Here is an 11,194-nt window from a genome sequence, read left to right on the forward strand (position 1 = left end):
ACATATTTTTCACCACAAATAAGTCAGATCGGGTAACTTATTTAAATCGGATGACCAGTAAGTTGGTTCACCAGTAGATAGCTGGTCAAGATTGTTTGCTTGAAAGGTTTTTAGTAAATTTCGTCCTTTCGGATTTATCAATCTCGACACCCAAAACGTATGTTTGGCGTTATAATCACCACCGACGATAAATGTGTTACCAAGATTACTGAAGAAAGTTTCAAAAGTTTCTTGGCTAATTGAATACCTCAGTGGGCAATAAACGGCTGACACTCTTATTGGACCATCCCAATCCTCAACAACTACGCTTGTAGCTTGGATTTGCTCAGAAACATGTTTTTCCATTTCATAATGTTTTAGGCTTTTTTTTTATTGCTGTTCCCCTTGAACTTTTCCACTTGTCTCAGAAATTAGTGCTATGTCAATGTCACGATATATAAGAAACGCTTCGAGTTCAAGGCGACGGTTTGTTAATCCGTTAGCGTTCCAAAGTACAAGGTAAATATTTTTAACCACTTTATTTCGTTTTACCAATGAGAGCTGTTAAGAGATAAATCATTACACTATTCTGTTTCATTAAGTCACGAAACATTTCTTTCAGTTCTAGAAATGATTCTTTCATGAAAGTAACGAGATTTTGTTTTTCGTTGCGAATGGGCGGGGTTCTTCAACTGTTGGCTTTTGGTTATTTTGATTAGCATTTTGGGCTGTCTGGGCATAAGAAAAATTTTCCCGGGTGAAATTTGGTGTAGTTGCCCGGGAAATTGTAATGGATGTGTCAATTTGTCGTTTTCTTACTGCAGGATATTTATTTTAAATATTTTTTTGTAAACCTGACAACCTTTGTAATTAGCCATGTGATGATCACCACAATTAACACAAGAAGCCGGTTCATTTCGAGTTTTCTTGGAACATTCACTAGTGGGATGATTACCAGTGCACTTCACGCATCTGAATATCCTTCCACAGCAGTTTTGCGTGTGGCCGAATCTTTGACACCTCCTACATTGGGGTACCGTTTTCGGTATGGTGGCTCAAATTTGACTATTTTGTTGCCAAGTTTGTTGACCGAGTAGACTTATTATTAGAATCATTTTTTAAGTCGATAAAGAACATTGGCAGTGGGGCTTTCGTTTGGCTATGTTTTATGTTGGAGACGTTTTCAACAACGTACCCGAGTTCTGACAAATCGTCAATAATGTCTTAAGGAGCTTTGGTGCTGTGAAGATTTCTTAAGACTACACGGAAAGAACTTTCTTGTTTCAATCGATGAGTATAATAGCTTACATTTTTCGATTGAAAAGTTTTTACCAAATCCTTGTAGATACTGATGTCATTAGGAATGATTCAATTTATGCAAAAATTGTTTATGTAGTAAAATAAAGAAGAGAAAATTTCCTATAATTTATGCCTCTTAACATTTTTTCGTACGTCGTATGGTTTCCACGCAAAAGAATGCCGTAATATGGGAGGAATTAGTATTTAAAAAAATAGCAGAAGTCATCATTAGAATTTTATGTAGGTGAACATTATTTAATAGATTAATTAGGCAAATTTCAGTAAAATTCAGTATTTATGACCTAATACGAGCCCCGAAGAGAGTGCCGAAATATGGGAGAAATCGGCAATTTTTTTAAAAAAGCAAAAAATAATCAATTAGCTCTCACAATCTCTTCAGTATGAGGGCCAATTTTCTTTTTTCGTTAATCTTGGGTCTACTGTACAGATTTTTTGAACATTTATCATGGTATTGACAATCAGCAGCCACCACATCTGTTATTGCCTGGATCCTGTTGATGATCTGCTGCACCGAAAGCATCTCCGTAGTTCAGCCTGTTTCATTACTGTATCATCTCTATTTTCATTACCTGATGTACCAAATTACGTTTATTTTGAGGCAGTCGTAGTTGTGACCTTGGTAATCTTCAGGAATACGTGTTCGACAGTCAAAAAATCTGTTTTGAAGTAAAAGTCAGAGAATGATCTTAGTTTTCCGGAAGATGTGCTTGGTTGAGGATCCTTCTTCACGTAGGCAGCTATCATTTTTTTGTTTTTTGACATGAAGCATTTATGTATAAAGATGTTTTACCCGCCAAAACTACTCCCTTCCTATCAATTTTTACTAGCATCACGTAAAGTTTCTATTCCTTCTTCCTTTACAACTCGCTCAAATGTTTTACACAAATAAAACACTTATCATTGGACATTGTGAAGAGTTCTTCCCTTGTGGAAATAAATTTGTTCTGGAACTCTGGATAAAAAGAATATGTAAAGCAAAAGTATCTCTGGAAAAGTCTAAAAATATCAAATAGATTGAGACTTTTTTTGAAGAAATATTCTATCTAAATATTCTGAGACTCTTTCGGAAGAAGAGTTATCCTAAAATACTTTTTCAGAATTAATCAGATATTTTATGAAAATTTAGTTAGAAAATAAAGTATAGTAAGACTTTTTCTGAATTTTCAGAATTAATCAGTAAAATTTAAAACATCTCGCATTTTTTAAAAATCCATTAATGCAGATTTAACTTTTATCATATTGAGTACTTCTCTTAAAGAATATAAAAAATTTGCCAAGAAATTATTTTAAGTTTTTCTGACTTATTTATTAACTCTGAAGAAAACCCAGAGTGATTCTATGCATATTCAATATACACATGATGTCGATATTTCTATTGTAATTATAATGACCATATATTTAATATAAAAATGAATTATTCAGTACATTAAGGACCATAATTTCGAAAATGTAAGAAAGCAAAAATTTTTTTTATTAAACTTTAAGCATAGTTTAGCTTGCGTACATTTTCCAAACATGGCCCTTAATGTACTGAATAATTCATTTTTATATTAAATATATAGTCATTCGCACAAGAGAAATGTCGGCATTATGTTTATATAATGTTGCATAATGTTTATATTTTATTGCTCTTCTAAATTATTCATAAAACTCTAAAATATTTTCTGGCAAATTTTTATTTTCCTTAAGAGAAGTAAGTATTCAATAATCAATATGATGAAAGTAAAACCTACAGTAATTAATTTTTTGAAAATGTGACACGTTTTAAATTTTACTGATTAATTCTTAAAAACTCTTAAGTCTTACTCTTACTTTAGTTAGTTAATTAAATTTTCATAAAATCTCTGATTAATTCGGAACAAGTCTTTTTTAATAGAATTCAGAATATTTCTTCCGAAAGAGTCTCAATCTATTTACATTTTCTGGCATTAAATTGATTGATTTTATTTGATATTTTCAGACTTTTCAGAGATAGGTTTACTTTACATATTCTTTTTCTGAATTTCAAACTAAATATTCTAAGTTCCAGAACAGATTTATGTCCACAAGAGAACAACTTTTCACAATGTGCAGTGAGAAGTGTTTTATTTGTGAAAAACATTTGAGCGAGGGTCCAGTAAAAGTGGTAAAGGAAAAGGAAATAGAAACTTTACGTGATGATAGTAAAAAAAGAAATGATAGAAAGGGAGTTGTTTTGGCGGGTAAAACATCTGTAAGCATACATGTTTCATGTCAGAAAAGTTATACAAACGAAAAAATGGTAGCTGCTTACCTGAAGAAGGCTGCTCAGCCAAGCTCATATTCGGGAAAATTAAGATCATTCTCTGACTTTCATCTCGAAATAGATTGTTTTGTGTGCGGAACACGCATTCCTGAGGCAAGGTCGCAACAACGATTGCCTCATCATAAACGTAATTTGATACATCAGGTGATGAAAATAGAGATGAAAGATACCGTAATGAAACAGGCTCAACTACGTGGAGAAGATTTAGGTGCAGCAGAGGATCCAGCCGAGAACAGATATGGTGGCTGCTGATTGTCAGTACCATGATAAATGTTTAATAAATCAGTACAGTAGGCCCAAGGTAAATGAACAAAAAACAAGTTTAGTGTGATCAAATTTAAAAAAAATGGCGTCAATTCTTAGATAATTCTGAGTTCGGAGAAAAAAATTGAATTTAGTAGATCATTATGATACAAATTGAAGAAACTAAAATCTAACATTTTTTGATGGTCGGAAGGGGTCCAAAAAAATGGTTAAAAATAAAAAAGCGTTTAATAAGCTTAGGCGCCGTAAAAAGGCGAAAAAAATGAGCTGCGAATGAATCCGATTGGTACATCGATGTCCCCACAAATTGCAAAAAACCATCGATTTTGCTCGAAATTTCAAAACTTCATAGCTCTTGTTGTTTTAAAGATTCAAAGCTGAGATTTAAATGAATTGTAGCTTTTGTGCCCATGAAGTATCACACACAATTTCAGCAAGATCGAATGTATACTTTTTGCAAACCGCAGCTGAATGCAAAAAAGAGGACTTTTGTAAAATGGCCCTAAAAAAGTTGTGGTGTGGTAACGTGCTATTTTTTTACGCGATCATATGCTTCAATAGTTAAAGTAATACCTACTAAAGTGCCAACCTCTCATCTTTAGTAAAAGTTACTAAAATATTAATTTTAAATTACTATTATTTCAAATTATAACATTAAAAATAGGATGGGAGTAATGGGAGCAATTATTAAGAGACAGAAGTTATGTGACATTATAGTATGATGCATATGCATTTAATATTGTGATGCACTTACTATATTAAACTTTTGCTGCTATTTAGCTGCCTTGATGGATTATGTTTTGCTCTTTCGTAAGGCAAGAGTAAAAATTTTACCGTATAATACCTTATTGTAACTGTATTTAACACATATTCTTTGCATGTGAATTTAATTGTTGCATTTGCCGTTAACAGAATAATTCCTAGTACTTCCATAAGTGACTATCAAATACAGTTACTTATATTATAAATGAGAAGAGGCACAAATGATTAACAATTTTTTTTATCATAGTTTATTTTTTTAAATTGGTGATGGACATTGATAAATATATCTATTGTCTAAATCGGCTGTGTACTCATCTTCCTCTCCTTCTTCCTGTTGTTCTTCTTGAACATTATTCTCCTCACTCTCCTCATTTTCATATTCGTCGTTTGACGTTGAATTTATCAAATTCTCTAAATCGTCATCTTCTATTGCGTTGTTATTTTCGTGTAAAGGGACATCAACGACTTCAACATTACTGCAAGTTTCACCGTGGCATGTAAAGCATAATTGAGTGCAGAAGAGGCCGTGCTTTTTGCAGCCGCACGAGTTTGACTTACAGCCTGAGGCGCAACGACAAGAAATTATTTTTAATACTTCCGCTGGTATGAGGTGTTTAGAGCTGTAAATCGGTAGCAAGCCATTAGGCGAGATTTTCCATCCCCAGTCAGTCGGAATTTCATCATTCCCAAGCCATTTCCGCACTTGCAAATATCCCTTAGGCAATGCTGTGAAGCAGCTCCCTCAGTATGTGGCAGAGAACGCAGCTGAAACGACGATCGATTTACTGATTTGCAAAAAAGTGTAAATCGTAAATCATTTAACGACTGTTGATTATTTTTTCCGCCGTATAATTTACCAATGATTTGATTACCGTTTTTTGAAATAATATTAGGTGTTGCCGAACAATCATTGAATAAATTACTGTCGCACATGTTCATCTCCATTCATAAGCCTTACAATTTTATTCTTTCCTTGTTTGAAAAACGCCGATGTCGTGTCTGACCCCCCAAAAGCATGAAAAAAAAAATATCAAATGCCTCATGTGCGGATGTTTAAAAGAGCTCGAAGAGTACACTTGGTCCGACGATTCGTGTTTTCCAGATTTTAAAAAAAAAAATTTTTATTAAAATCGATCGCTCTTTGACACATGATTGCCAGCAAATCTGTGTCCTCCCCAACTATTAACACATTTTCATGGGACGCAGAAGGTAAGAATCACGATAATTTTTCTTTTGTTTGAGTCGTTAGCCAAAAATTTCTCCTGTGGAAATATAATTGTTGTGTTCTTATCGAATTCAATGGAACGTGATACATTTTTTATTCGGCGTCTTGATCGTTCGCAATATTTTAAATTTTCATTGGAGTTCTCCGGATATCCATCAAATACTATGCATACGTCACCATTATAATATTTGTGAACGTAATCAACATATTTTCTGCAAACTTCAGCAACGGATTCCCCTGAGTGCCAAACAAGGCGACGTAAAAGCCAGCCTCCGTCGATGACATATGCAACATCTTGTGTGGGCACAGCTGATTCGGTAAATAACTCGTAAAACACCGACTTATTACATAGGTAACTTATGTAAAAAAAAAATTGAATTATATTTAACAGCCACTCATGGAAGTACTCTAGGAATTATTCTGTTAACGGCAAATGCAACAATTAAATTCACATGCAAAGAAGATGTGTTAAATACAGTTACAATAAGGTATTATACGGTAAAATTTTTACTCTTGCCTTACGAAAGAGCAAAACATAATCCATCAAGGCAGCTAAATAACAGCAAAAGTTCAATATAGTAAGTGCATCACAATATTAAATGCATATGCATCATACTATAATGTCACATAACTTCTGTCTCTTAATAATTGCTCCCATTACTCCCATCCTATTTTTAATGTTATAATTTGAAATAATAGTAATTTAAAATTAATATTTTAGTAACTTTTACTAAAGATGAGAGGTTGGCACTTTAGTAGGTATTACTTTAACTATTGAAGCATATGATCGCGTAAAAAAATAGCACGTTACCACACCACAACTTTTTTAGGGCCATTTTACAAAAGTCCTCTTTTTTGCATTCAGCTGCGGTTTGCAAAAAGTATACATTCGATCTTGCTGAAATTGTGTGTGATACTTCATGGGCACAAAAGCTACAATTCATTTAAATCTCAGCTTTGAATCTTTAAAACAACAAGAGCTATGAAGTTTTGAAATTTCGAGCAAAATGGATGGTTTTTTGCAATTTGTGGGGACATCGATGGACCAATCGGATTCATTCGCAGCTCATTTTTTTCGCCTTTTTACGGCGCCTAAGCTTATTAAACGCTTTTTTATTTTTAACTCAATCCGACGGTGTCTGACGCCAAAGACCGGATTAGGCCACTTTACCATTTTTTTGGACCCCTTCCGATCATCAAAAAATGTTAGATTTTAGTTTCTTCAATTTGTATCATAATGATCTACTAAATTCAATTTTTTTCTCCGAACTCAGAATTAAAATATTCAAAAAGTTAATTTGATCACACTAGTTGGTCATCATGCTGAAGAGATTGAGAGAGGTATGAATGACATTTTCACTTTCATGGAAAATAATGACGAGGAATGTCAGTTTTCATTAGACCAGCTAATGACTCAGATAAAGGGCGGCTATATTCCCCAAAGAAAAACTGTCAACATTTACTAGAGAGATATGGGGAAGATGTTATCATATCAAAGATAGAGCAGAATACAATTGTATGTTTTAAACATACTGGCAATAGCGAGATAGCGGCTGTATGCGATGGATGACTATCCTCCTCCAGATTCTTTCTTGGGCGAAAATGAGAGCCTTGTTCCGGAAGTTCTCGAAAGTTTTCTTGGAAAGACTAATTCTCAAATAAAAAAAGCGAGGAAATACCGACAAGTGGAAAACAAAAGTTCTAGCCATATCACATAGTGTTATTAGTGCTGTCCGGTCAAGTTATTTTCCTTCTCCCTTACAAATTGGTCTATCTGCTTTTTTTATAAGAAGTATGGATCACAGAAACTAATTGATGTTATACTTTAGATGATTCTTTCATTTATATAATATAATAATAATAATAATAATAATGGGGTTTAACCTCCATTTCTCTGAAATATACGCCTATAACAGAGGCCACCCACATCATTATTTGTTAATCTTTATTTATTTACAAACATATTTACAATTACATTTTGATGTGGGTGGAGTCGGTTACTTCGTTCTTATCCAAGCGACTACAATGTGATCAATCCTACCGCCCTCATTAATCATAATTGTTCACACTGCCGCTGTCTGTATTCGAACCCGCAACCTAAGCCTAAATCGACAAACAGCCCAAGACAAACGCCATTTCATTTATATGTAAATTTGTGGCGAAAAAAAAATGCGAATCGTCTATTGTTTAAATTTTGTGTTTTTCAGCTTTATCTTTATTAAGAATTGTTCATTAATTATTTCATGTATTTTTTCATATTTTTCATTATAGATAATTTTGTTACAAATTGATTAGGCGAGCGAAGCGAGCCTCTACTAGGTTAAAATGAAAATGTAAATTCTTGGTGGTAAGCTTTACAAAAAGAATACAAAAGATTTAGACATGAAATGAAATGTTGTAGTTCCCTATTTATGTCTAGATGTGTTATCAATCATTATTTTTAGAAAAAATTATATAAATAATAAAAAACAACAATATTTTTTATTTATTATAATATATATATCAATATATATACACTGTTAAAAAATATTGTAAATTTACTACACATTTACCACATGAATGGATAGGAAAATTACTATTATGAGTATATAAATTTAAAATTACAACACAACGTTCCAAATCTGAAGTAGTGTGTTTGCAAAAATACAAAGAAATATAAAAATTTTATTTTTTTCTTGTAATAATAAGATACATACTGTAGTTTTGGCATTTATATTGTACTTTACAATAAGTAACATAGTAATTTCACTACACATATTATATGCGTCCCGCACACACTTCAATCAGTAATGAAATTACAAATATTTATTGGTAGAAGTATGCGTAAATCATAGCTTGTTTTACGGTAAAGTACATATAATCTAAATTTATTTTTCGATCTAAATTATATAATTAGTGTGTGTGTATGTGAATTCAACATAAAACTTACTTCCGAAAAAAATCAATAATAGGGTCTTCCAGAAAAAAAATAACTTATGATTTTTTTTACATAAATTGAAAGTAAACAATAAATAAAGACATTCTGCGAAAGAAACACTTTTTTTGTTAACATTTAAAGTTGCGAAGTATTCAAATGGACGAAAACGCGCTGTCATTGGTCGGCCCCGACGTGACGTCACGATGCATGTTGTGAGGCATTGTTGACATTGCTTTTCGTGTGTGATAACTTACGTATTTGCACCAAGTGAGTTTTTTAAACAATATCGACGTCAAAATGAGCTCAGAAGGATTCGTGCGAGCTCAATCTAACAACTTGTCAAAAATAAACGTTTTGATGGTGGCACAATATTTTGGAAATTGTGAGTCGTTTACTGCAGCAGAAACCCGTGGGGTTAAAGCTCACAGGTAAGTTTGTTTTAATGTTTTAATTTTTGTTTTTATTTAATGAACAAAGTTTATGTAAAATTAATGTTTTTAAAGAATATTCTTTTATTTATTGTTTCGTCAAAGTTTTTATAGGTTAAGGAAAAGTGTGATCGAAAAATTTACTTTTAAAGGATGTAAACAAACAAAGGTTGTAGATTCATATCGACTTTAATGCACTTGAAAGAATGATTTTGATTTTTGACTTTTAGATTTTACTTAAAAATGATTCTAAAAATAACAAAAAATTAGAAAACAAAAAACAGTAACTGAGAAACAAAATTCTGAAAACAAAAAACAAAACCGACAAATAAAATTAAAACAACCATATGTTTATAAAAATGAAACCAAAAACTTAGAAAAACTGGCAAACGAAATTTTTAATAACAACAAACCAAAAACAAATGTAACAAACTAAAAATAAAACCGACAACAAAATCTTAAATACAAAAACTAGAAAACCTGAAACAAAACCAGAAAACAAAAAAAATCTGTACAACTGTAAACAGAATGAAAAACAAAAAATCAAGAAGCCAACAACAACAAAAAAATCAAAAAATCAATTTCAAAAAAATAAAATTTTACTACCAAAAACAAAAAAAATTTACGAAAATTTAAAAACGAAAACTGAATAATTGGATACTATTTCGGTTTTTTTGTTCAGTTTCAGCTGTCGGTTTGATTTTTTGTTTTTTACATATTCGTTTTCGGTATTCGAATGCTCGGTTTTTAGTTTCGTTTTATTTTTTAGCCTTTGGTTCTGCTTCGGGTTTTTGGTCTTGGTTTATAAAATTTTGTTCCTCGGTTTTATTTTTGGTTTTCGTTTTTAAAATTATGTTAATCGTTTTTTTCAGTTTTTGATTTCATTTTTCATTTTGGAACTCCGTTTGTCAGTTTTTGGTTTTGATTTTGTTTTTTGTATGTCAATTTTGTTGGTTTTTTTGTTTTCAATCATTTATTTTTTTGGAAGTTCTGATTTTTGGTTTTCGGTTTTTGTTTTTTAATTTTTAGTTTCGTTTTTAGGGGTTTTTTTGGTTTCGTTTTGTTTATAAAACTATAGGATGTATCGCAGCTGTGATTGGACGTTTTCTTGTGCCCCTACGCCAGAAAAAGTTTCATTTTTAATTAATATTTACATTATTATCAACTCAAATGAATCATATTATTGCATTGAAATATTGCGGTTATGCATCTTACTATAAAGTAAATTTTTTGCAGCGATATTCTTATCGCTGTATTTGATATTTTGAAAAATAAGTTTCTTCAACATTTTTAAGTCAATGTAGTTCATTTTTTCAACTTAAAATAATTCATATTTTAAAATTTAATTTCAATTTTGCAGATCCCAACGTGACAATTACGGTGATGCAGCTGTTGGGTATGTTGAACTCAAAAGACAAGGCGATAACTGTTTAGTGCGAGGGCGGATTTGTCCAGAACATCGAGTACGGAATACACCGTATCATGTGGAGCTCAAAGTGAATGAGAAAAAAGAAGAAGTAGTTGAAGTCTCTTGTAAAGATTGCGCAGCGTCTGCCGATATGAATACTTTTTTACGTTTGAATTTACACGAATGAACAAAATATTAATTTTTTTTGTTTAAATTATTATTACAGGAGGTTGTAAGCATGCGATCGCATTTTTGATGTGGCTTCATCGACAAAGCGAAGAACCGGAGCCAACAGCCGTTCAGTGCTATTGGAAGAAGCCGGTGCTAGCTCAAGTCGGATCAAACATCCCATTTTTAACTGCAAAAATGATGAAAAAGCCAGAAAAAGATTACGACTTCTTGAACACTGACGCTTTTTTTGAGGACGTTATTGCAGAACTTTCTAAGAGACAGTGCAACACTCAAATATCTCGACATTGCTTTCTTCTGAATTCAGAGTCCGATAAAGATTATCGTTGCATAAACTGATGATAGATTTTGTCGAAGCTGGAGGGAGTTCTGCGGAAGACTTTGTATTATTTGCGAAAAGTCAGATGTCTGCTGATGA

At 32.2% G+C, this 11,194-nt stretch overlaps 1 protein-coding gene across 1 annotated transcript; it reads left to right on the plus strand.

Annotated features, from left to right (window-relative positions):
* Positions 1-9,021: 9,021 nt before the first annotated feature.
* On the plus strand, positions 9,022-10,857 carry LOC123291793. The gene is made up of 2 exons (XM_044872214.1): positions 9,022-9,179; positions 10,540-10,857. Exons 1-2 carry the CDS (start codon positions 9,049-9,051, stop codon positions 10,772-10,774), a joined length of 366 nt encoding a protein of 121 aa, XP_044728149.1. The 5' UTR covers positions 9,022-9,048; the 3' UTR covers positions 10,775-10,857.
* Positions 10,858-11,194: the final 337 nt, after the last annotated feature.

The sequence above is a fragment of the Chrysoperla carnea genome, chromosome 2, assembly GCF_905475395.1.
Source record: "Chrysoperla carnea chromosome 2, inChrCarn1.1, whole genome shotgun sequence".
NCBI lineage: Eukaryota > Metazoa > Arthropoda > Insecta > Neuroptera > Chrysopidae > Chrysoperla > Chrysoperla carnea.